The 27,569-nt window shown below is 36.8% G+C and overlaps 1 protein-coding gene and 1 long non-coding RNA gene across 2 annotated transcripts in view; one reads left to right on the plus strand and one right to left on the minus strand.

The window, feature by feature from the left end:
* DLC1 (DLC1 Rho GTPase activating protein) overlaps nucleotides 1-27,569 on the minus strand; it is a 424,170-nt gene that overhangs the window by 283,322 nt on the left and 113,279 nt on the right. The window contains 1 exon segment of the mRNA XM_031669361.1: nucleotides 23,767-23,907. Coding sequence (XP_031525221.1) covers nucleotides 23,767-23,907 — 141 coding nt within the window.
* LOC103886641 lies at nucleotides 8,962-26,467 on the plus strand. The gene is made up of 3 exons (XR_002523704.2): nucleotides 8,962-9,047; nucleotides 12,635-12,738; nucleotides 26,392-26,467. It is a non-coding gene; the product is annotated as an uncharacterized LOC103886641 (long non-coding RNA).

Below are 27,569 nucleotides of genomic sequence, written 5' to 3' on the forward strand. Positions count from 1 at the left end.
GTCCAGACACCATCCTCTCTGGCCTGGAGAGTTACACTTGCCTCCTGCCTGGTGTCCCGGATTGTGCCCATAGGCTGTTCTCAACACACAGCCAAAGTGGTCCACTTGAAGTCTAAGTTGGCTCTCCTAACCTCTCCTCAGAACGCTCCCTTGGCTTCTCATCTCACTCAGAATAGAAGTCAAAGTCAGATTTAAAACTTAAGAAAAAAAAAAGTCGAAAAAAAAAAAAGTCAAAGTCCCTACAAGGCCTCCGAGGTCTTAGGTGACTGGGTCCCTCCTCCTTGCTCACGTGGCCCCAGAAGAGTGACCTCCTGTGGCTTTTCCCAGAACATCTGGTATGTTCTTCTCCAGGGATGTACATTGTTTGTTTTCTCACTTCCTTCCAATCTTTACTCAAAACCTAATGTCAACTTCTTAGTAAAGCCTACCTTGATCACTTTGTCTAAAGGCTACAGCCCATCCATTCTTCCTAGAGCATATCATTAGTAAATCCACTGAAGATTTTACTTATATTTTGTTTTTTTTTTTTTTCACCAATACACTATAAGCTTTAAAAAACAGGGATTTAAAAATTATTTTTCATAATTAATGTCCATTTTGTTCACGGGTCGAGTACTTGACCTAGAGCAGGTGTTTGATGAGCATTTGTTGAGTGACTGACTGACTGAATGTTGGTGCTTCCTGCTGCTTTCTCTCAGTATTTTTTTCGTGCCACTTGTGTGATCATCTCGTGTCTATGGGTTATACCTGTCTGTGGGTTACAGTCCAGGGCAGATTTCTTCTTGGAGCTCCACACAGAGATATTTAAACCGCTTCCCAGGCATTATCCCTGATGTTCCTGTGAGTGGGGGCTCTTCCTCCTAGAAAGGACCTAAGCATATTAACGTGCAAAATTGAAAAGTCCAGTTGTAGGGCTGGCTTCAGGTGCGGCTGAAATCAGGGCTCAGCTAAGGTCACCACAACGTACTCCTTTTTGTTCAGTGACTAAGCTCTGCTTTTCTTTTGGCTACATTCTTAGGTTTTCTTTCTGGGGTGGCAAGATGTGGACAGCATCCCAAACCTCATATTCTTGTTGCTCTAAATCCAATGCAAGGGAGACAGCCCCTCATGCAGTTTCTGATGTTCAAACCCTCGTTGGACTAGCTTAGGATGAGTGGATCCCTGCCTTCCCCACTCCCTACCACGACACAACCACCCAGTCACACTTACACATGATCCTGGCCAGGGGAACTGCAGCGTTTACTGGCTCTGCTATGGGTGACATACTCTATTCCTGAGGGTATCCCTGCCACACCATATGTACTAAGTGTTATTGGGGGAATCCTCAAATGGAAATTTGGGTTATCTTCAGATCAAGGAAAAATGGATGACAAAGGTAAGCACCATCATTTTCCTAGTTGTTCAGTCATTCAGTGGTCTGTTTCTTTCCTTGTCTTTACTCTGTATATCCAGTAAGTTACTTTATTATTTCCTTAATGTGTATCTCGGATCCATGTATGCCCCCTCTTCCTTTTTGCTATTACCTCAGTTCCAGCATCATCATTTTGTCCCTGGATTTCTAGAACAGCCTTCAAAATTGTCTCCCTCCCTAGAGTCATTTCAATGTATTCTGTCCCCATTCAAAAGAGATTTTCCAAAATGCACGTACGTTTTTCTCTTTCCATTTCTATCTCTCTGTTTCTCTCTCTTTCTCTGTTAAAGCTCCTCTTTGTCATGGTGTAGGAGACACTTTTGGATCTGATTCTAACCAGCCTCTGCTCCTCAGCTCTGAACACGTAAGTCCAGGCACCTTTGCCAGTTGGAGCTGACTGCTAGTCCTCAAACGTGCACTGGACTTTTGCACCTTCATGCCTTGGCTCACAATTTTTTTTTTTTTTTTTTTTGCCTGGAGAGTTCTTTCCTTGGCATTCTACATCAGGAAAGATCCATCTGTCCTTAAATATCCAGTAAATATATTTTGAGCACCCGTTGTATAACACCTTCAACTAATTCTTTCAAAACGAATGGTGCTGTCCCACCCCAGGCTTTCCTGAGTTAGAGTTGGCTGTGCATTAGTGTGTTTTCTGTTTAACTGTGAGCTCCTTGAGGAAGTCTATTGTAGCTCCACTATCCAGCACAATGCATGCCACACAGTAGGCCCTCACTCAATAATTATTGAATGAGTAAATGTAATGTACAGACCAGAAGGTAGTATTGGGCATTTGAAAGCATGTTCACTACTGAGGAAGTATATCATAAAAGGATACAATAAAAACTGTGGCTCTATAATGGTACATTCTCAAGATCCAGATCCTCTTGAAAATGCATTCACCAAATACATTAAAATAGATCGGGACATCAAGCATGTGACTTGCAAACTGAGATTTTGCTTATTAGGAAATAGTCACAGCTCATTACCATTTACATTTCACTTGTTACTTATTTAAAAAAATAGTGTGTGTGTGTGTGTGTGTGTGGCTTTGATAGTGGGAAATAGAATACTAAATGTCTGGAGAAAATGGGGCCAAATAAAGATAATTTAGTTTTATATAGAAGTTATTCTAAAAGTCCCAGAAAATCCCAAGCCAAAGGTTCAAAATCATGCTTTCCTTACTAATTGCTTATAAGGATCAAACATTTATAGAGAGAACTGCAATCAGTAAAAAGGATCATTTCCATGAGTAGCCTGTTTACAACCATTTTGTACACAAACAGCACAACTGTTTGAGGATTGGTAGTCAGTTCACTAGCACTCCAAGAAAATGTCCAAACAAATTCTTCTGTGTTGACATGGAAGAACATCAGTTCTTCAGAGACGCCAACATAGTGCAGAAATCCCTCCTTTAAGTGTTTGCATTCATCACTGATGAAACACTGGGCCTGACTTGCTGACATCTGAGTTACTACAGTTATCAAATACAGTTCATGAACTGTCTGTCATATTCTAACTAAGCGCTAAACTATTTCCTCATCTTCGTGAGTAGAAAGGAACACGTCATTGACAGAGGAAAGTTCAAGGCATCCCATTTAAAAAGAAATAGTTATATGAACTCATCTTAATATTTTGTTTAGCACAAGAGTTTTATTTATATAGAAAAGGGCCTATATGGTAAGTTATTTAGAATGCAAAGAAACAAATTTACCAGAAATATATATCTTTATAATTTATAATAAATATTCTTTGGAATATTCCTAATTAGGCAACAGAGTTGAATGCCATCCAACACCATGCCCAGCAACCACCAGGGGTTGGTTCAGAGAACAGCATCTAGGAAACAGCTACAGAAAGCAGCAGACATGGCTGAGCCTAAACCCAAATGACAATTTATTTTTATTTTTTATTTTTGAGACAGGGTCTCATTCTGTTGCTCAGACTAGAGTGTCATGGTGCGATCACAGCTCACTATAGCTGCAAACTCCTAAGCTCAAGCATTCCTCCTGCCTAAGCATCCCAAAGTGCAGGGATTACAAGGGTGAGCCTGGCCCCAAATGAGAATTTTTAAGATGGGTACAAATAGAGGTGACTGAATTATAAATCTTTTTCTTAATCCTTGTCTTCCCAGATAATGACCACATTCATTAGTGTCATTTTGAATACAAAAGTGTCCTGTGGGCTTTTCCCTGATGATAAAAGCCTTCTTCATCTTTTGGTTTTCCCTGAGGTTGAATATTTTAGGCTTTCTGAGTACTTGATTATAAATCATTCTTTATCTTATTCTAGGATGTACAGGACAAAGTTGTCCTTTTGGGCCGGTGATCTCTTCATCTTGTTAGTTAAATCCAGTTGTCCTGATCTGTTCCCTTTCTCAATTATATATGTATCTGTTTAATATACCTTAGTACAGAAAATACCAGAATTTGATTCAGCTCAATAAACAGTTTGCCATAGGATTTACACAACATGCAAATAACAGTATTTAAAATTTTTTTCAATTCACCAAAAATAATCGTATGTATTACTTTCAGAAAGCACATCTATTATACAAATTGAGATATAAAAATGATGGTCAATGGGAGAGGGCTTCCTGTACCTTGAATATTCTGCTAAGAGATTTACTTCCACAACCTCACTGAATCTTCATGAATGCCTTTAAAAGGCGCTAGTTCAATTATTTAATTAAAATGTAAATATTTTAAAGCTGGCTTAGTACAAATAAAAAAGAGAAAAAACTTATAAGCTTTGCATTCATATATAAAGCATGTTCTACTTTATAAAATGCTAATAATTTTATAATCCTGTGTTATTTCATTTTATGGACAATTTGGCATAATTTCTAGGTTTGCAAAGATGTCATCTAAGTTTGATTGTTTTCCAAAAGTCTTGATAAAACAGAAAAAGTGTTAATGAAGGACAAATTATAGGAACTCATAATGTGGTATTTTCTGCTTAAGAAGCATGTGTGGAAATGCTATAAGTGAAAGAACTGTATCTGCATTTAATGTGTAATTTTTGATATTTAAACTGAGCCTCCTGAAATAGGTTTTGGAATAAAAATGCGATGTCAGTGACTGTGTAGTTTGCTACGGATTCAGACCCCCTACAGTGGAGCTCCCCAAATCCAAGTGTCAACTTATCGCCTGACAAAGGAGGTCAAAGGTCATGCCAAATCCATCTCCAATTCTTCAAATCTTCTATTTAAATCGGATATTTTCAATGATGACTTTTTTTTTTTTTTGCCATGAGATGAGAATTAAAGGAATCGTTTCTATTTGTCAAAGCTTGGCCATCATTCGAATTCAAAGAAGAGCATAAACTACAGGTACCGCTTTATGGAGTAATATTTGGCAGAGTGTTATGCTTTTGTTAAAAGAATACAGGAGGAAAAAATGTATCTCTCTCTATATAGTCAACATTGGCCACAAAATATCAAGGAATAAGGACATCTAGGATACTTGTGAGAGTGACTTGTAGATTTTCAAATTTTCTCCTAATATTTTTACATGCGCGAACCGAAAAGAGTTTAAATCATGCTGCTCCAATTACTGTTCCAAGAAAAAGCACCAAAAAGAGGAAAAGCTGTTCCCACATTGTCTTCGTAGCCTCCGCTAGCTGAAGAAAATGGTTTGGCCGTGAGGAACTGCTCACATGAATTCTTACGCTTCATGTCTGTATACTCGCTCTCATTTTATCTTCCAGAGAAAATGGAAAACATTTTCACATTGTCCAGTAAACACCATACAGCAATGCATGTAGTTATTTACTTGCTGTCTTTGAATAATGGGAAAAACAGTGGGGTGCTGCAAGTGAAATAGTCCAAACGGGAAGGATTTGCTAATGACAAACATTCTCCTTCCTCTCTCTATTCCTCTAAGTAAGCACTCTGGTGAGCAAATCTTCTGCGTAACTTGGCGCTCTAAGAAACACGGTTGACTCCTGGAATCCCACCCATCTATGAGGCATAGAAACCCCTCCTCTTCTCCCTGCCTGCAACCAACCCTTTTAATCAGGCAATTCTGAATATGGGAAAGGCAATATAGTTAGAGTAGAAGGTGTGATTTTGTTGAAAAGACAGTTAGAAATGTTAAGAAATAAGGCAGGTAGGTAGCTCAGGAAGAGTGATTTGATGTTTTGGATTTATAAGTAGCAAAGGGGGAGTTGAAATTTAGAATTATCAGTACACTTTGTGTCTTTCTGTAGAATCCTGCTTCAGGTAACGTTTCAAAGTTTTGGAAAAGTAAATTCCTGCTTTCACCCACAGAGGTGTTAGAGGTGACTGAAGCAAGATCAGACGGCTCTTTTGAGCCAACATTTAATCCTAGCTCTTGATGAGTGATTCCAGTCTATGGGTCTTGCTGGGTCAGGATTCTTCACCTTTTCAGTATTGGTTACTGTGGCTGATTTCATGGCTATTTGGTGTAGATTATACGTGTCAGCAGATTGTAAATATAAATAGAGGAAGGAAAAAAATCTGGTAGAAACCATCAGTGACAAAAAGAAGTGGCTAATGAATCTTTTGGATGCTTCACACTTTTGCACTGTGATTTAATAGTTCTTGGTTTGGGTAGATTAAAATCTCTTTGGTGGAGTCAGTTAAGGACAGTGTGTTTCAATGAGGATTTCTAGGGCTTGGGTAAAGGAATCCACTCAGTTGTGAATTCTCAAGTCCAGAGGCAGCATCTTATTTCTGTTTGAATTTAGTAGTTCGCATAGAGACCAATGCATATAAGATTTCCAATGTTTGTTCAATGAATGAATGAATGAAAAGGACTGAGTTTAGAAGTGTGGAAGTTGGAAGTAATCATGCATATGTATATAAAAACTAGCCCTTTAAATTACATATTCTTTGATAAATAATCTAAAGGTGGTCACAAACATGAACAATTCCGTGACAAGAAGAAATTTGCCAGTCACAAGTGTCTGCTTTGTTGTAAGGAGGACCGTTATTCAATAAGGGCTTTTATAAAATACTAGAAACATATTCTTTCAAGGTGAGTTATCTTGAAAATTAAAGTTTGTAGAAACGAAAACAGAAAATATACATCAAAACTGCTTCCTTATCCTAGACATCAATTTTTATAGACATAGAACAAAGTCAAATATTCCCTCATCTATACTTTCATATGCATTTACTGTGCGATACACATTTTCATAACATTACAAGCCCTGAAACATATATATTTTCATAATATTACAAGTCATGAAACGTCTTCTGTGAATTTAGCCTCTGAACACATTTTTAAACAATAGTTTAAAGGTCTCTAGTTTTGGAATATTGGAGGCACAAATCTTAAATAGGTGGCGCCTGATGATAAAAGGGAAATTTGTGTAAATCTATTGGCCTATTTTGAGTCGTTATGTTTGTGAAGTGATATAATTTGACCAGAAGATGGCAGCATTCTGAAAGAAAAAACAAAAACAGGAAAACAAAAAGCAAGGTACTACTACACTTAACATGTTTTTATTCTTTGAAGTGTCAATGATGTTACTGTTTTAATTAGCATTAATCTTTTTTTGGCCATCATCCTTTTCAAGGTGTAAGATGTCCTAATTCCAGGAAAAAAATCTTAGTAATTGTAAAAGTCTACCTGTACTATTTCTCATCGGAGAAGAAAGTCCTTTGAAAGGCCCCATGGTTATCTAAAGGTGATAGAATTTTAAGTTAGTGAAGTATTAATTATCCCTAGGATTCAAATATAATGTTTGAAAAGACTACAAATGGCAATCAAATTTATGATCCAAGAAGAGATTAAATATGTTAGAGTTTTCCCTAAAATATCAAAATATCTGTATTGGGTGGAGGAACATTCTTGTGCACTAGAAAATACAATGTATAAAAATGCAATTAAAAAAACCTGAAAAGATTCTTCTACAGATATTACATACATATTTATTGAATTATTCCACTTATTTACAAACCTTTCAAAACTATGTATTCTTAAAACTATTTTAAATTCAGATACCTGATTATATCTATTTCTTTTGTTTGTAACAATATTGAAAGTCTTTCATCAGCCTGAAAAATTAACAGAACTTCCATTATGTGCCTAACTTATTAAAACTTTGATTTAATTTAGTTCCAGAGATGCAGAAAAGAGCATATAGTTCATATCCTTGTAATGTCCCTTTCACTTCATACAGCAAATATAATTACGAATAATCTGCTGTGACAATATTCTTAAACCAATTAATGGCTAATGTTGTTTAGTCTGTGTAACTCAGAGATATGCTAGGAATCAGGATAAATAATAAATATATAATGTTAACAGTAATGAAATATATCAAAATAATTTTAATTTTTTGACTCAAGCTTTTAAATGGCATCAGGTATGTAATAATTGTTTTCTGGTTTGATAACATTTTACAGAAAGTTTTCAGAGGCATGTGGTTAGAAAAATTACATTTAGTATTCCAGTATTTCTGAAATGTCAAGAAAAATGATCCTTCAGTCTGAGTCTGAATAAAAATAAGTATCCTTGGGGCCCATTCCTGTGTCCATGCACCTGAAAAGTCAGCATTTGTCCTTTTTACTTCCCTGGAGTCAGCCTGACCTAACTGCCTTCACCCTTTCCTGATCTGACCATTTAGACGCCGCCATAACAGTACAGATGCTCCTTGACTTCCAATGGGGTCATGTTCCAATGAATCCATTGTAAGTTGAAAAAAATCTTAAGTCAAAAATGCACTTAATACACCTAACCTATTGAACATCAAAACTTAGCCTAGCCTATCTTAAATGTGCTTATAACACTTACATTAACCTACAGATGGGCAAAGAGATCTAACACAAAGCCTGTTTTATAAGTGTTGAATATCACATGTAATTTATTGAATACTGTACTGAAAGCATATTCCTTTTGCATCATGCTAATGTCAAAAAATTCTAAGTCAAATCATTGTAAATTGGGGACCCTCTTTATTTACTGCTGAAATCCATCCTTATTTTACTTCAAGTTCTGGGGTACATGTGCAGAACATGCAGGTTTGTTACATAGGTATGCATGTGCCATGGTGGTTTGCTGCACCCATCAATCCGTCATCTAGGTTTCAAGCCCCTCAGTCATTAGGTATTTGTCCTAACATGTATCATAGAATACCACGCAGCTTCAAAAAAGAATGAGTTCGTGTCCTTTGCAGGGACATAGATGAAGCTGGAAACCATCATTCTCAGCAAACTAACACAGGGACAGAAAACCCAACACTGCATGTTCTCACTCATATGTGGGAGTTGAAAAACGAGAACACACACAGGGAGGGGAAACCCATCCTTCTTAATCCCAGAAAGCTGCCGAAGTTTCTAGATCTCAGCAGTGATCTGAACTTTACAGAACCTTTCTGGCCAGGCACCATTCATTCCTTGTCACTGGATCTCTTCCTCACCACCATTCCCATAAATGTTTGACTGAGATAGAAGGAAGTTTCATTAGCACTTGTTAGAACTGAAGAAGGAACCAAGTTCCATAATAGAAAATTATGTCATAAAGACCACAAATAAGAAACGAGTTAGAATCTAGGCAAACTGATAAACAGTTATGTGTTTTTCTCCACGGAAAACTACTTGGACCCATTTAAAAGCAGAGTCGTCATCGCTTTTTTATTGTTTTCACATTTACTTGTATTTGTTTCCATGGTAAGTCAATATTCAAACTATTTTGTAGTGTTTTAACATGTCATCTGACCATCCTGTGTTCTAATTTAATGTTTTAAAGAAAACCCATTGTTTACCTCCACCTTTTTGTGGATATAAACTCTGCCATTAGCAGGACCAATTAAGGAACCAAGAGGTGGTAGTCATCCCACTTTGGGTTGTATATACTCATCTTTAGTCCTGTTTAAATATAGTTTTAGTGAATGACAAAAAATACCGCTATAACCTTGACTCTAGTTTTCCATTCCTCAAAGTGTTCTTATCTCTCAGAAGGCAGCAGACATGAAATATGCTCCTGGTATTCATAATTGCAGCTTAGGACACAGCTCCCTGTGATCAGATGTTAAAATTAAAATTTTGACGCAAACCCTAAAGGGGCAAATTCAATATCAAAGTAAGTAGTGAGACAGACCAAGCTGCAGCGCTTGCAAGAAGTATTTGGAGGAGAATGCATTCAAGAACTCAATTCTCCTGCCTTCTTGGAGGTTATAATAGGATCAAGAATCAGAGGCTTTGAGAAAAAGTGATTTGGGATTTTTGTATTCAATGAAAACATCCACCTCCAACACACTTTGCCCTCTAGGGAAGGGTTAATATGGTACCTGCCCTCATTTCAAGGATGATGAAAAGGACTTCAAAGGGACCTTATAGACACGGAGGGCTTGACATGTGTCCCTGTCGTGTGGGAGACACAGGAGCCTGACCTGGCTTGTTGGGGTGTCTAGCTGGTGACAAGCCAGAGGGGGTGTGGCTGTATTAGTATCAGCTGGATTCTTAACTTTGGCTGGAAACTGGCAGTGCTTGTGTTTCTCACAGACCAGAGATGTATCACATGGCATCATGTAAGGGCCTGTCCCTAGGGTTGACTAGAGATATAAAGAAGCCTCAGCCGTGAGAAGATGAAAGTGAGGAAAGTGTTCATGTATCTCTAGGGGTTGTGGAAAAAGTAACTGACCTGCAAAAAAAAAAAAAAAAAAAAAAAAAAAAAAAAAAGTGCAAAGGCCAATTAAGGAAATTACAGGTGTGGTAGCTAAACTCTAATATGTCCTCCAGTGATCTTTGTGTCCTGGCAGATGTGTCTGGTAGAGTCCCCTCTCACATTGATTAGGATAGGTTCATATGACCAGTAGAATACCAGAGACATCTTGGTGTGTGACTTTGAAAGCTAGTTCATAAAAGGCATAGCTGTTTCTGTCTTTGTCTCTTAGATGGTTCACTCTGGAAGAACGCAGGTGCTATGTTGTGAGAACATTTTGGTTGCTTCATAGAGAGATCCAGGTGGAAAGGAGCCAATTTGTAACCACATGAGTATACTGTTTTGGAAATGAACCCTCCAGCCCCAGTCAACCCCTAACTGCAGCCTCATGAGAGACCCTGTCCTAAAACTGCTTGAACAAAACACTACTGAATTCTTGATACATGCAAAGCCAGGGACATAATAGATGATTAGTACTGTTTTCAGTCATTAAATTAAGGGAGATTTGTTATGCAGCAATAGATAGCTGGTATGGATTTTTAGGCTACCATAACAACAACAACAACAAAAAACCTAAAATCAGACAAAATATGATAGGGACTTTGAGATTGGGGGGCAGGTGGATGCTAGACAGTTGTAAACAGAATACTACTGAAAGGACATCAAACATACTGTTAGCATGAGTCAGGTAGCTTTTGAGGGAGCTTTCAGTGAAAGCTTAAAGAAAAATGAAGAAAGTGTTATTAGGAAAATGGAATCCTTCTTATTTAGAGGAAAAAAGTTTAGCAATATTGTTGTGTGTGGTAATGTAGAAAGAAAAAGTGTACCTAAAGAACTTAGTGATCTAGATAAGGAGATTTCCAGACTTGGTTAAAGATAATTTCTGACTTCTTATTATGTGTACTGAAATGAAAAAGAGAGAGAAGCTAAAGGAGTATTAAAATATAAAGGTGCCAGAATTTGTTGGATTCAAAAATAAAACTTTGTTTCTTCACAACCTTTCCAGACAGCAAATGATATTAGAATAAAGAAATAATAAGAACAAATCTAGATCACACTGAAGAAAATGTGATCTCAAAATCCTTTGCTAAGACCTCAGAAATATCTGAGATGATACCTCAGATAACTATTCAGGCAGTTCTAAGTCCTCTAGAATTTTTGAAAGATACGTCACAGATCCTGTACATTAAAAAGTAGGACTTAAAAGAATTATGAAGACAATGTCTTTCAGAAGCCTCAATAGATGCCTGAGGTAGAGAAAGACACATCTTGATGAATTTTCTAAGTGTGACTTTTGGGTAATGGAGTGAGCCCTAATAAGATACATGAGAAATACACAAAGTGTAAAGAGATCATATTAGCAGAAACACCTCTAGCTTGGCTCAACAGGTTCAGAGATAGTGAAAAATTGAAAGAGACCTTTGGACCACCAAATTATCACAGTCAGAAAACAAGATGAGAAATCATCTCAGTTGCAAACATTGGGCATTTCATTAGAAAAAGGAAGAATGACTCAAAGGGCACAACATCGCACAGGAAGGAACTGGTGGATCAACCCCAGGACGTGGTATGAATGATTTGAGCCAAAGACCTTCAAATATGTGCTCTGTTGTTTTTCAGGATTTCTACAGACCAGGGACACTTACGTGCCTTCTGTTTCCTCCTTTTATTGAATGAGAGGGTCTAGAGTTGTTATTCTATGTCTGCCATACCACTGTATGTTCGGTGTGTTTGCATATGTTCAGAGAAAGAACTATACCTGAGGGGCTGTGCTTGAAGAAGTGCACCTGAGACCTGCAGAGTCTCATCTGCACCCGGATCGGATTTATTTAACAAAATCTTGAACTTTGAACAGATGCTATCTTTTGGGGGCCATATGGAGCAGGTCAGTGCTTTTGCATCCATTAGAGAAATGACACATTGTGTTAATGAGCCTCCAAGTTGCCACTCAATAATTCTTTTATAAACATGCCCTTGTTTAGACCTTTTCCAACATTGAACAGGGCTAGTCTGCGTGATCAGTACAGTACAGAAGATAAGACCGTTTGACTTCCTTGATTTCTTTCACTTGCATCGGTGTAAGTCAGGTACCACCACATGAGAACACTCAAGCATCGCCATTGAGAAGAATAACATAGAGAAGAGCCAATGCTCGAACACGAATTTTCCAGCCACATGAATAAGTCAATTTGGAAGCAGTTCTTGTAGCCCTGGTAAAACCTTTAGCGGATGGCATTCCAGCAGACACCTGACTGCAACTTCATGAAAGACCCGTACAACTAAGTTGCTATCAAATTTCTGACACACTAGGAATTGTGAGATTGACTGCACAACAAACCCCTCTGAATTTAATGGCTTAAAATGGTACTAATCATCAATTAGGTTCCATGGTATGCATGTATCAGGAATTCAGGAGTGGTTTGTTCAGGCAAAGTCTTTCATGAGGTTGCGTTATTGTTACTTTAAGCCACTAAGTTTAAGTATAATTTATCATACAACAACAGATAATTGATATAGCAGACGCCAGATTAATATCTTGTAGACCTACAGATTGTGTATTTTCATCCAGTGAGAACTTTCCTGTTCTTGCCAGGCCCCTGCTCCCCATCACAAAGCTGCTAGCAAGTGATGTGTAGAATGATCTAGAAAGAAAAAGGAAGCAGAATACTCCTATCCCACAATCTTCCCTGGATGCAGGTAGACACCTACCTTAAGACAGACAAAACTCTGTGTGTGTGTGTGTGTGTGTGTGTGTGTGTTTGTGTGTGTATCATTGGACTTAAAACAAAAACTACAAGTGGGAGAATGATCTCCCAGCTTTGATATATACACAGAATGCTAAATGTGAAATTAAATACTTGGTTAATATTTGCTTGGGAAGCCTTACAGGGAAAGGAAGACTGAACTATTGATTATTAAAGATATTGAACATATTGGTTTCTGAATTGAGACTATTATATTTTGGAATTTAAAATATTTGTGTTAGGGAAGAATATCTGGTAAGAATCGTGGGAGTTCCTGAGTTTTTGTCTAAGTGGGAGGGACAAAGTAGCTGACATGGGATGTTCCTAGTGGTAGGTGTAAGAAAAAAATAAATTTTCTTTGTGATTGTATTCCCTTAAGTGATGCACATTTAAGATAAGGCTACACTGCTAGGAGAACAATGAAACAATGGAAAGGATGATAAAACTTCCCTCAATAAAGCTTTTTGGCCAGCCTTTGTCTTTCTTTGCATCACTGCCAAACATCCGATCCTTTTATCACCCTTCCATCTGTTCTCTCCTCCACAATCTGAGTCCATTTTTCCACTCGACTTGTAGAGTTCTAGTTTTTTAAAATATAAATCAAATCACTTTGTTTTCTTGTTGAAAAACCATCTGCACATTTCCCTTAAGGTTTATTTTTTTTAAAAAAACAAAACATTGAAAGTTCTCTACAAACTCTCCCAAAAGGCTATTCTAGCTACACTTTCTGCCAGTTGGAGCTATGTGCAGCATACTTTATTCAAATTAGGTTACCCAATATCCCATGAACAGACTACTTTTTTTGCTCTCTGATGTTTTTACATCTTCTTCCTCTTCCCCTTTCTTCACCTGGGAAACTCCTGGTCATTGTTAAAGGTTACATTTCATTGTCATTTTTCTCTCCGATGTCTTACCACCTGAGGGTTTTCGCCTTTTCCTTTATTGTTTTTCATGTTTTCTTTTCCTTCTTCCTTCCCTCTCTCCTTCCCTCCCTCCTCCCCTCTTTCTTTCCTTCCTTCCTTCCTTCCTTCCTTCCTTCCTTCCTTTTTCTTTCTCTCTTTCTTCCTTCCTTTCCTTTCTTTTTTCTTTCCTTCCTTTCTTTTTTTCCTTCCTTCCTTCCTTCTTCTCTATTTTCTTTCTCTCATTCATTCATTCATTCATCCATTCATTCATTCAAGGTCTCCCTGTTTCCCAGGCTAGAGTACAGTGGCTATTCATAAGCATGACTATAGCACACTACAGCCTTGAATTCCAGACCTTAGGAATTCTCCTGCCTCAGCCTCCTGAGTAGTTGGGACTACAGGCTCCCACTGTCTGTAACATAATGTATACATGTCTTTAACATTTAATCATCTGTTAATAACTTAAATTTGGTATTCATTGTAATACCATTTCATAATCATGTATTTGGGTATTTGCTGCTCGTGTCAGAGTATGTGCCACATGAAGGTGACGTCCTGGCTTGTGTGGTAGAGCCTGCAGAGCTACTCCTAGGCTCCTCCTCAGGACCAGGGAACCAATAACCCAGCAGCTGAGAACAGCAGATGCCAATGGCTGTGGCTGCTTTCCCTATTGGGAAAGACTCTGGGCCTCAAAGAACTGCCCCACTCAACATTCCAGTACTTTCTAGGACCAGCCTAAAGTCATGGTTGGCTGGTACAGGATGCAGAGGTCCAGCCCCCTCGCCTTAATTTGCAACAACTCTGAAAGGTCACCTAGGCTTCAGAGCTTTCCAAGGAATACACGGAGGCTGGAATTGTCACTGCATGGCAGCTCAGTCCAACTCTGTTCCCCCTCAGTCTACCTTCCTTATTTCCAATCATGTCTGTCTCTTGAGAACACTCACCAATATGCCTTTCCAGGAAATTCTTGGTCTTACAGTCTGATTCCAAGAATTCCAATCATGTCATACCCCCTTTTTACATTTTGAAAATTCTGTCTCAATACCTGGCACAGTGGTTTATGCATAACCCTAATTGGTTCTTTATAACTTTTTTTAAAAAGTGGGTTAGGTCTCATAATCTAATAATGATAATGTTCAAAGCCTTAATAGTATTTGAGCTCAACTACATTATAAATTGAGAAGGCTCTGTTTAATTAAAAATGTAGAATAATATAAAGACATAAAGAGATTAAAGAGCCATATTATACATGTCTTATAATTTTGTTCTTTACCTTTGAATTATCTTAAAATAAGGAGTTCAATTATCTAATAAGTATAAGAAACTTCTGACTTCACTAGTAATAAAAAAGGTCCTTTAACTAATATGCAATTCCTTTTTGGTTCCATGTAACTACATAAGGGAATATTAGAAATGCAGATCACCAAGTATGTAGAACCTCCTGCCATTGTGTGTGTGTGTGTGTGTGTAGCATTGGACTTAACACAAAATACAAAAATAAAACTACAAATACATTAAGTGGGAGAATGATCTCACAACTCTGATATATCCACAAAATGCTAAATATGAAATTAAATATTTGGTTAATATTTGCTTGGGAAATATCTTTAAATGGAAATTCTACTAATTTTCAATTGTAAATGTTCATCTTCTAAAAAATCATTTAATATTCTGACTTAATTCCACAAAAGAAACAACATAAAAAATAATGTCCAGTGATCTATCTAAAACCCTGTGTTCCAAAGTATTGAATTTGTTCTACATTAAGACCTCAATGATTTGGGCCAGCAGAACCCTAGACCCGGGCTAGGTTGAGTTGCTCTAATCTGGAGTCTGCTGTCTTTTACATTTTGTTTTTGTTTCTTATTGTCTGTCCAGTCCAGGGTTCAGAATTTACTGATGAAGAAACCTTAGAAACGAATGCAATGACGTGGCCGGGCGCGGTGGCTCACGCCTGTAATCCCAGCACTTTGGGAGGCCGAGACGGGCGGATCACGAGGTCAGGAGATCGAGACCATCCTGGCTAACACGGTGAAACCCCGTCTCTACTAAAAAAATACAAAAATTAGCCGGGCGCGGTCGCGGGCGCCTGTAGTCCCAGCTATACTGGAGGCTGAGGCAGGAGAATGGCTGGAACCCGGGAGGCGGAGCTTGCAGTGAGTGGAGATCGCGCCACCGCACTCCAGCCTGGGCGACAGGGCGAGACTCCGTCTCAAAAAAAATTAAAAAATTAATGCAATGCCTTAGCAACAGGGAAGTACTGGGGGCAACTTTGTGGGGATACTCTTGGAAATGAAACAGGCTTGTCCCAGAGGCAGCCTGGACATAAAAAAAATAATTCTTCAACATTTTCCTCTCTCTTATAATTCATTTAGTGTAGGATTTAAATGAAATCTGTGTCATGGATGACTCAAAAAACATCTTATAAAGAAGGCCAATGTATAAAAGAGATAAAGCTCAGTCGGCTTGGCTGGGACAGGTATAGGAAGGCAGTTTTGGGGGTGCCCTAGAGTGCATGGTGGGAGTGGCCCTGATTTATTTGGTTATTAGTGCTTGTCTGCATCATTCTCTGCATTTCATATTATAACTAATTTGGTAAATGCTTATCTAGTGAATTACTACAGTCCTGATACAAAGATGGGGCCTTCAAAATGAATAAACAAAGCAACAACAACAACATGGATAAAGCAATCTACAGTAAAGATGAAACAACGAGAGTCAATTTCATTACATCAATGGATTTTCCTTTGAAGGAATCTACTGATTCAGGAGGTCATCTGGATTATACTAGCTTGTTAAAGTAGAAAGACTAGAGAATCGCTAAAACGCAACAATGACAGCAAAAATCTAAGGAGTATAGACGATTGATTGAAAAATAAATGAAACGAGTACATAAAGTATTCATTAAATACCCAAAACATCAAGGATAAAGGAGGTTTTCAAGTGATGGCGTCTCAGGACTCCATGAGGATACAGAGTAAACAATTCCTTTACTTTCAGATTTCTGTTACATGAGTCCAAATATTTTGATATGTGATTTTCAGACTACTCAGATGGTTGGCTTATATTTTTATTGTTTCACTTCGAAATTTGGTATGCGGTTGATTCAGCTCAAAACTAAAGTCAAGAAGGCTGTCTGTGTAACCTTTGTATATTCACATGAAATCCTTGCTTAAATATTTCAGTGACTTCAACTGTCTTTAAGACGTGAGCACAGAGGCCATCAAATGCCTGGGACAGAATTAATTATCAATCTGTTAGCAAGAAGGTAGAAAAATATGGGAAAATATTTAATATGTAATTAGAGCTTTGAGACAACTAGGTTTGAAATGAATAAAGTGAAGACTGTGAAAATGACTTACCAGTTATTATTACTCCTCAGTGCTATGAATTATACTCTTGGTTGCTATGTTGTGGCATGCTGTTGGCTTGCCATTTTATATTGCCCAGAAGTGACTAGCAGTTGTTATTTCTCTTGGACGAAAATATGAGTTGAATTCAAGAAATCAACATCGGTCCATGGAAAAACTAAATTTTTCTCATTGTAATGATGATAACATGCGAAGTACTATTCATATGACTAAAATCTTAGGTTGCAGGAATGATTTTTAAGTATTTTTTATGCTGTTAATCTATTCAAGTCTAACCTATCATTCATATATGTTCATTTTTTCCCATATTTCTTTTGGTTTTATGAATTCTGCTCCAGACACTTAATTAACCAGATTACTACAAACTAAACACAAGAGAGAAAAACCAGTTTGCCAGCCCCAAAAATTATTTAAGTATTATGTGTTCAGAGCTTAGTATTATATATATAAAGATAAAAGTTATTCTCGACAGAATGAAATTCCAAGATTCAAAGTGGAAAGATGTATATGAGGAGGTGACTGTGAAGATGGATTAACCCATCACAGACAAGACTGTCTTGAGTTAACATGTAAATGAATTGGAAACAGACGTCAGTATCTTAAAACAACAAGAAATGAGAGAATTTTGAATTTATTTAAAATATAAAAGTAAATGGCTGTGGAAATATTTCTGTTTGGTCCAGAGTTAATGAATTGCACATTTATTTATTATTTCAAAATTCAGACTAGGTGAATGAAATCCTCTATTCTTTTAAATCATAGATTTCTAAGAAAAAACACATTATAATAATCATTGAACAATTTCCTTTTTAGAAACCTTCTTTTCCAGCTTTCTGGTGGCTCAATTCTTCTTTAAAAAGCTATAATTTTGCCTATTTTTCTTTCTCATAAACAATGAGGATCTTACCAACAGAAACAAATCTTTCTTTAAAAATCCACATACTTTAACGTCATGGCTTTGTCATGTCAAAATAAAATTGCCACATTGAAAAGCATTACATCAAAAGACATTCTTTTCTAAGACTATTACATTTGTGTTTAAATGTTTTAATTAAAAACTGCATTAATTCAAATTTTTTGATGTTTCTGAAGAAGTTGTCTAAACTTCCCTTACATATCCATGTATATCATTTTTTTCCTGTAGTATGTTGACTGTTTCTTTCCTCAGGATATGAAAGCTAATAATAACACATGTGACACTATAAAATACTATTTAAATTCTAGCCAATTCTACATATTACCTTGAATTCTTTCCCCAAGACTTCAGTGAAAATAAACATTTGCAGTTTCTACTTGTAAAAGAAGTACTTTATCTTTTTGTTTTGTTTTAAATATTGAACAGCATTAGGGAAAATTGCCAATCTTCTTAAAAAATTCATCTGATAACCATTTAAGCAAACATATAGTATATAATAACATGGTGAAACAAAATAAAGCTATCATTAAAATTTTGCCTTTAAATTTAATTTTAAATGATACTTTAAAATGATGTGAAAGGTAGAATTTCAATATTATTTTTTCAATTTTATTACCTCTCACTCATATATCATAAGCACAGTGACTTTAGTTTAATGATCATATCTATGGGATATGTGATTGGATTTTGAAATGTAAAACCTGGTTTACATTGAAATTACTAAGGGAAAACCTTGGTGGTTTTTCTTTTGTTTTTGGATCAGTTTTATTCTTGCTTATATGTGGTATAGTTGGAACAAATGCAAATGACATTTTATAGTTTCATAGAAGAATCAGTTTTCAAATATACCTAAAGTATGGCCTAATTTATTGCAAAGGTAATACCGTGCAATGATCCATTAGGAAATAAACCCAAACGAAGTAATCCTTGTCAATGTACCTGCAGCATATTTATTATTTATAGCAAAGATGTTCACATGTTCAACACTGAGTTGCTTCACTGAATAACTGACTGAACTATGAAAACTCAAATGTAGCATTTCTTTATGGGGAGTTACACAGTCTTTAAAATCTGATGGAGTTCTTGACAGTGTTCCCAGAAATGTGTAAATGTATACATTTAAAAATTATGTATAAAAATATGTAAAAGCATGCATAGATAAATTATGCATGCATAATTTAAAATATAATTTTACAGGTTCAGGAATGTAGTTGATTAATAAATTCCAAAATAAGATTTTTTTTTCCTAATCCCTTGTGGCTAATTCATCATGGAGTAATGTCATACTCCCAATCAGACTGTCTTAGACATCTTTAATAAACTCTCCACTGAAACAGCGTTTTATTGGCATTGTAATTTTTATTTTTCAGCAGCACCACATGGAATTCTTACTTTTTCAGTGGCAATAATTAACAAGTTGATTATTATTTGTAAAAGGCACCCATTAACCTTTGTTCTACCTTAGAAGCTTTTCTGTTTTGAAACTATTTCTCAGATCATTCCAGAGCTGAAACTTCTATCCCAGATACAAACAAAACTACACTATACATTGGTAACAATAAACAAATCTGCATTTGTGGTTTCTGTGTTTATCCTGAGCAACAGTTTTATAAATAATTAATATCATTTATACTGACAGATTATATGACTACATAAGAACTTAATAATTACTAATTTGGTTCGCTTTAAAAATTCTGCACAGTTAAGAATTATTCAACACAGGCTTTTTGAAAATAACATCAAAATAACACTTCAGAAAATATGTTATTTTTGAAAAATAACATCTGATGCGAATATATATACACACACACAAGTACACAAATATATGCATATATAATCCATTTTATGTGTATACATATATACACATTCATTCATACACATATACATATGTAAACATATATATGTAAAATCTGTGGTGGATGTATGATTTAGAAAATGATGTTAGAAGCATGTAACCCACACTATGCTTTGATGAGCCAGGCATTGTTTTTTATTGTTCACTAAACCTTTTCTTGTTCACACTGAGTATTCAAATATTAGTGACATTTTGTTTCTGATATAATAACAGCTCAAGCCAATTTATATTAGTCCTGAATCCAGGTGCTAAGCCTGTGAATCTGGGTGTAGCATAGTGTTCAGGAGCCTTGAGGATCTGGGTACCATATCCTGTGTACTCTTGATGATGATCTTGGTTATTCTACACAGTAGAATGCTAGACTCTCCTTGTTCCTTCAGTTACTTATTTTACAAACAGCAATTTTTTTTCTTGTTATCTGGGGCTTGGCTCTTTTTTTCATAAATATTTGATTAATACTGATTTAATGAATATCTGTGCTTATAAGTAAAGTATCTTTAGGAAAAACAACTATCACAAAACCTCGGCGATTTTAATGTCCAGTTTTAAAACCTTTCATGAAACAATCCTATATTAATTAATACCAGGAACAACTCAAGCCACTGAAGAAAGAGTGATATCAGTGTACTGCTGTCCATGAATCAAAGCACTTTACATAAAATGATACAGGGGCTGCGGGTTGTTTATGGAAGAGTCTAGTATGAAAGGTATTGTGAGACTGTGTCAAAAGAACCAAACAGAATTTAGGAGAGAAATTGATGAGCTTGGTGACATGACACAATAGGCCTCTTCTTTTTACTAATGTGTGTTTTGACAGTGGATAACTTAACATTTTAACTTTTTCATTTTTTTTATGAAATATATCTCAGAAATCTATAGTAATGCTTAATTTTCAGCATGATCTATACATAGAATTAATGAAAAATCTGACGATGACTCATTGGTCCTATTCTAAGAATAAGTTTAAAAGAAAAATAATCTTATTGAAAAATAGGCATTTAGAAACCCAGAGACCTTGCACACAAAAGGAAAGCCAAATTTCTGTGGTTGTTACTGTGGTCACCACTATAAACAGATTTCGTAGCAGCAAATCAGAGGTAACCTTAATTATGGAATGAAGGTGGGCATGCTGTCAAATTGTCATTACAGAGCAGAGGGTTAGTTCATTATAGTTTGATGTATTAAGTAGGTGTTCTTCGAATTTCATATTTCTACTTAATATTAAAATTAAAACTTTTGTTCATGGTAAAAAGAACAGCTCTGTAGGCTATCACAGTTTCCTCTCTCTTCATAAAGTATCTAGACTGTTATTACATATCATTTATTCCTTAAGCTCCAAATTGTGGGAGAAAGTATCTGTTTAATCTCCCATAGACAAAATTCTTCATTCTGATATTCCAACCAGAAAATTGATCCATGGCCCAATAATTACTTTTGAACTGTAGTGAAAAGGGTGTACCTAGAAGCATAGCAACACCAATAACAAGAAAAAAAGAAAACACCCCCACACAAATTGAAAAAATTATTCCCCTCAAAACAAAAGTGTAGCTTCATCCATGTCTGCAAAGGACATGGTCTCATTCCTTTTTATGACTGCATAGTATTCCATGGTGTATATGTACGACATTTTCTTTATCCAGTCTATCATTGGTGGGCATTTGGGTTGGTTCCATGTCTTTGCTACTGTAAACAGTGCTTTAATAAACATACATGTACATGTGTCTTTACAGAAGAATGATTTATATTTCTTTGGATATATACTCAGTAATGGGATTGCTGGGTCAAATACTTCTGATTCTAGATCCTTGAGGAATTGTCACATTGACTTTCACAATGGCTGAACTAATTTACATTCCCACCTTAAACCTAGATGCTGGGTCGATAGGTGCAGCAAACCACCATGGCACACGTATACATATGTATGTAACAAACCTGCACGTTCTGCACATGTATCCTGGAACTTAAAAAATAAGAAAAATAGGCCAGGCGCGGGGGCTCACGCCTGTAATCCCAGCACTTTGGGAGGCTGAGGCAGGCAGATCACGAGGTTAGGAGATCAAGACCATCCTTGCTAACACAGTGAAAGCCGGTCTCTACTAAAAATACAAAAATTAGATGGGCGTGGTGGTGGGTGCCTGTAGTCCCAGCTACTTGGGAGGCTGAGGCAGGAGAATGGCGTGAACCTGGGGGGCGGAGCTTGCAGTGAGCCGAGATCACACCACAGTACTCCAGCCTGGGCAACAGAGCAAGACTCCATCTCAAAAAAATATATATATACATATATATGTGTATATATGTATATATATATGTGTGTATATATATGTACTTCTGTGTAACTGTATTGACCACATTTATAAACACAGGGGTAAGTGAAGAAAGACTAAGCAACTGCACACATTCTCCAACACATTGTTATGAATTATGAGACACTCACTCACTGAAATTTGTATGTTCCAAGAGAGAAAGTGGATGCCATTGGTAATTATATCAGGGAGAAAAGAACTGCCCTGCAGGATAGTAGCAGGTGCTTTAAAAAATGAATTATCTTGCCAGTTCCTCCTATTCCCAATATATACAATATTATTATAGCCTGTATAGCATTTCACTGTTTACATACTTACCTCCTTTTGCTGGAATGTAAGCTGTTTAAAGACAGGGAATATGTTTTATTCTTCTCCAAGTCTTTTTCACGTAGCCTAGTGCATGGCATGTAGTAGATGTTCAATAAATATTTATTCCATAAAAATGTTTTAGATATAAATAACATAAGGAATTTAATTTCTATGTAAATATTTAAACCATGCATATCTGTCATTTAAATGATATTAATGATTTCTTGCAATTGCAGCAAATCTATCATGTTTTAAAATCAGAGCATTATCTTCCGAGTCCTATTTTAGACTTGACTTTTATTTTAAAGGCAGTGAACAAGCAATCCAAACTTATTTTTTTGTGTTAAGCTACCATGGGCGTAAAAAATAATACGACGCTATGATTTTCACTAAACTAGGAAAGGTTATTTTGGAACTACTGGGATTTTAGATATTTGAAGTGGTAATTACTTCCTCCATAAATGTTACCTTCTAGAGTCAAATACTATTTTCCTGTTGCATTTCAACTCTTTCCTTAAGGGAAAATGTCTTTTATTCACAATTTACACATGAAGCATTTCAAACCAGAGCAGTTTCCTCCTTTTACAGTATATTATTCCATGTGGAATAATTTGTCTTAATAACATTGTAAAGTCTACTAAGTATCATAATAATAATGACAGTAACTTACATTTATTCAGTACTTATTCTGTGCCAATCATTTCACTAAGCACTTCTTATATGTGCTCTTTCATTTAATTCCCACAGAAAGTTTTTGATGTGGGTGATTTTATATATCTCTGTATATAAACCTATTATCTATCAATCAATCTATCTGTGTCTATATCAATCTAAATATCTTTATATAATTATTATCTATCCATCCATCTACATCTATCTCTATCATCTCTTTCTCTTTACCAATCAATCAATCTATCTTTCCATCCATCCATCCATCATCATCTGTCGTCTATCATTCATCACATCTTAGAGAAACAATTTTCTAACTGGTAAGCAATGTGGTCAGGACAATAGCGTAGGGAAAGCCATCTCCAGATTTTGCATTCTTGGTTCTTTAAAGCTCTGAGTATCTAGCAATGAAATTTAATTAGCACGTTTTGAATAATTCTTGATACATGACTTGTTTCAGTGAAGTACTTGTGTTATCATTTATAAAACAAAAAACATGTTTCTAGGGTTGTACTTAGTCAAATAAATTAAATATTGTTAAGTCGCTATGGCTAAGATTCCAACAGTATTTCTTCTATATTGAATGAATATCAACTCTTACCTGATGATCATCAACATTTACACGTAAAGACTGTTTGTTATCATTTAGAACTCACCGTAGTCTTGGGTTTGGTTCCAGAATTGGCCACTGGGGTGGAAGATGGGAGGTCCGTGGACTCAGTGTTAGAAGGCAAATTTACTTGTGTCTGATTTACTGAAATGGTGTCTGCTCCACTTTCAGATCCTGATTCCAGATCCTGTTAAAAACAAATGCACTGGTATGAAGGATGTGCGAATGTTCCCAAATGCCCTTCTTCCTACCTCCAGCACTTTGTCACTTCTTCCTTCTCTCAATACACACGAATACACTAAAGAGTTGCTGACAACTGACACTGATGTGTCACACATAATGATGCATTATTTTGTAAGAACCATTGTGCTCATCAGAGGGTCTGCAAATACTTGAGAAAGAGGCAACATATTGTTTGGTAATTTAACAGCTTAGTGTGCATTGGAAGGGCCAGGAGTGTGGCTAGGTAGGGCACTGCAGAGAAGTTAGAAGGCAGAAGCCCACAGCCACACCTTCCTTACTGTATGACCTTGAATCACTGACACTCCTCTGGCTATACAGTGCTGCCCAGAGTTCCTCACAGGGACACTGGATTTCAAATACAAAGAGAGTTCTCATTTCTCCTTACCTCAATCTCTTCTATGTTCCTATTCAACCTCTATGGTGACAAGTATTACGGTGGACTGGAATAGTTTAGCTCAAATGTCTATCTAATAAACTGAGGGCAGGAATTATGTTTTGTCAGGTGTCATTCAGTTCCCTTGTTTGAAAATGGGTATAATGATAGTAGAAACTCATGGAGTTTCATGAGCGTAAAGCAAAGTGCTTGTAATTGGCTCCTAATAATTTTCATTAAATGCTAGCTACTCCCATAAATATTGTTATTATTAATATTATTATGTTTTCTTAGCAACTACTACATAGTGTGAGGTCAAGACATGTCTGTTGAGTGGATATAATTACCTGGTAACCTCTGCAAAGGCTGTGCATTTAATATATCATATGCTTTCTTTGAGTTATAGGTGGTTTGATTGCACAGAGGAAAGGTGGGAGGGGGAAATTGCAGAGGGGATGGAGCAAAGGCACCTATCACTCTAGGCTTTCAATCTGAGAAAACTGTGAGTTAAATATATCTATGTATCCTCTTTATACGTCTCAACTTTGCCATGGTTCACATAGTCAAATATCATGTCCTGCACCCCAACTCTCTGGTCTTAGCTTTGCTATTCTCTTGCATCTTGGTCCTACCTGCTCTTGGTCATTTCTTTTAATACAGTAAGCTGATGTCTACAGCAGGGACTAGGCCCTGTGCTCTTTCTTGTCCCTTGTCCCAGTGTTTCCCTTTGCTGGCCCTTTCTTGTCACTCTGATCTCAGCTTGAATATTACTACTTCAAAGCACCATCCGTTGACATTTTAAACCAAAGAACTTTCTTCTTTTCAACCTCTATAGCATATCATTCTCTATTTTACAGTCCTCTTTGCTTGTTAATCTACTACATATTCTATCTATCTATCTATCTATCTATCTATCTATCTATCTATCTATCTTCTATGAATTTACCTATCTACCTATCCATCTATGCATCCATCTCTCTTTATAATTCTTGTCTGTCTTCCTCTTTACAATCTATGTAGAGCAGGGACTTCACCTGTCTTGTTTACTGATGTGTCCACAGGTGTTAGTATAGTGCCTGGCAGATAGAACATGATCATTAAATACAGTTTTATGAAGAAACAACTAGACTGACAAATATTAATACCTTTCCTTTTTTTTTTTTTTTTTTTTTTTTTTGAGACAGAGTCTCGCTCTGTCGCCCAGGCTGGAGTGCAGTGGCGCGATCTCGGCTCACTGCAAGCTCCGCCTCCCGGGTTCACGCCGTTCTCCTGCCTCAGCCTCCGGAGTAGCTGGGACTACAGGCGCCCGCCACCACACCCTGCTAATATTTTTGTATTTTCAGTAGAGACGAGGCTTCACTATGTTAGCCAGGATGGTCTCGATCTCCTGACCTTGTGATCCGCCCGTCTCGGCCTCCCAAAGTGCTGGGATTACAGGCGTGAGCCACTGCGTCTGGCCACCTTTCCTTTCTTAATTCTCAGAATAGAAGTAATTTTATAATTTCTGCTGTAAAATTATGTGATCAAATGCATTGAAACTAAATTTTCTTCAGTTGGAAGGGTGCAAAAGACATATGCAGCAAAAAATAATGTTACACTCTCTTTAAATGTATGTGCGTGTGTGTGCGTGTGTGTGTGTGTGTGTGTGTGTGCATGTGTGTAAAAGACATAACTCTGACCAAATATCTGATGCCTGGAGTGATTTTGGATCAGGGCCATGTCTTTTTTTTTTTTTTTGCATAGAAAAGACAAACAAACAACATTTTACCTTAAGAATATGATTCATTACACTTTCAAATTGGATCAACATCAAGTAGTCTTAAATAGCAGATAATTTATAAACATTGAATGCATAGTCATAAGTAGCAGGTAATTTATAAGTCATTTCTATTTGACCTTTAGGTATATTAGAAATATTTTGCATTAATTTCCTGTTTGTGATTTGATTAGATAAATAATAGAGTGATCTTGCATCTTTCGAACTGTATAATGCTTCCAAGGTGAAATAATGACTTTTAAAAACTCTACCATTTTTTGAATTTTTACCTTTGGCAGACAAGGCTGTACAACCATTATCTGCTTCAATGTTCATCAACTCTATGTGGAAGGCACCATCATCACACGAGAGACGGTGGGTGAAGCCAAGGCTTAAGGTAGATAACTTGACCAAAGTCATATCCCAAGGCAGAGCTGGCATTAGAGCTCAGGTCTGTGTGACCCCAGAATTCAACTTTTTAAAGTAACCACCATGATATTCTGCAGGGGCCTCAAACACAACTAAATAAGTAATTTTAATAGGACCCTCAATGTGTAGTTTAGTACAAATCTTTATTATTTTCTCTTCTGTCCTCTGTTCAATTTGGGAAATTACCCAAAAGCTCTCCCAAGATCTTTCACATCCACTCTCTCCTTTAATTTTCCACTGCTACCATAAGCAAATCAAGCACTGAATAAACCCTGGGTATATCATTACAACTGCCAACTCATAATTTCCCTGTGACCCACTCCCCCACCTTGCTTTGTGTAATTAATCCTACAAGACATCTTCCTGCAAGACTCCATCCATCAGTGTTATCCTATGCCTCCAATTATGCCAGGCAATGGAAATACAGAGCTCTCTGTGGGGTTTATATCATGGCAGGGACTCCAGTGATGTGTGTACTAGAAGTGCTTATACCACTCAACCCACTCAGGGAAGGGTGCATCTTGTGGTCCATTGGTTGTTCTGATCTGGAGATCATAAGAAAAGGTCTCACTGGTGACCCTCAATATGGAGAAGGGAATGGAAGCTGTGGTGATTCCCAGGGAGAATATTCAAAGCCAGACAAAGGGAGAATTGAGTCTAGAATCTTGATATAAGATTTCAGAGGCAGATGTATGAAGAGGAGCCATTGAAGGGTCTGGAAAGCAACCGTTGAAGAATACAAGGAAAAACAGCAGAGCGGCCAGAAGCCAGGAGAGGAGTGAAGGTGAAGGAAGAGAAGCAATTCAATCGCATCTGATGCTGTGGGGAGAGACTGAACAGGCACTACTGGATTTGTCAGATAAAACAAGCAGTGGGGAGAAATGATGGAGCAATAGCCAATGATTAAGAAAGAGGCTGTGTGTGATGGCTCATGCCTGTAATCTTAACACATTGGGGGGCGAAGGTGGGAAAACTGCTTGAGGCCAGGAGCTCTAGACTAGCCTGGGCAACATAGAGAAACCCCATCTCTTCAATAATTAAAAAAAAT

Source organism: Papio anubis, chromosome 8 (assembly GCF_008728515.1).
Source record: "Papio anubis isolate 15944 chromosome 8, Panubis1.0, whole genome shotgun sequence".
Lineage (NCBI taxonomy): Eukaryota > Metazoa > Chordata > Mammalia > Primates > Cercopithecidae > Papio > Papio anubis.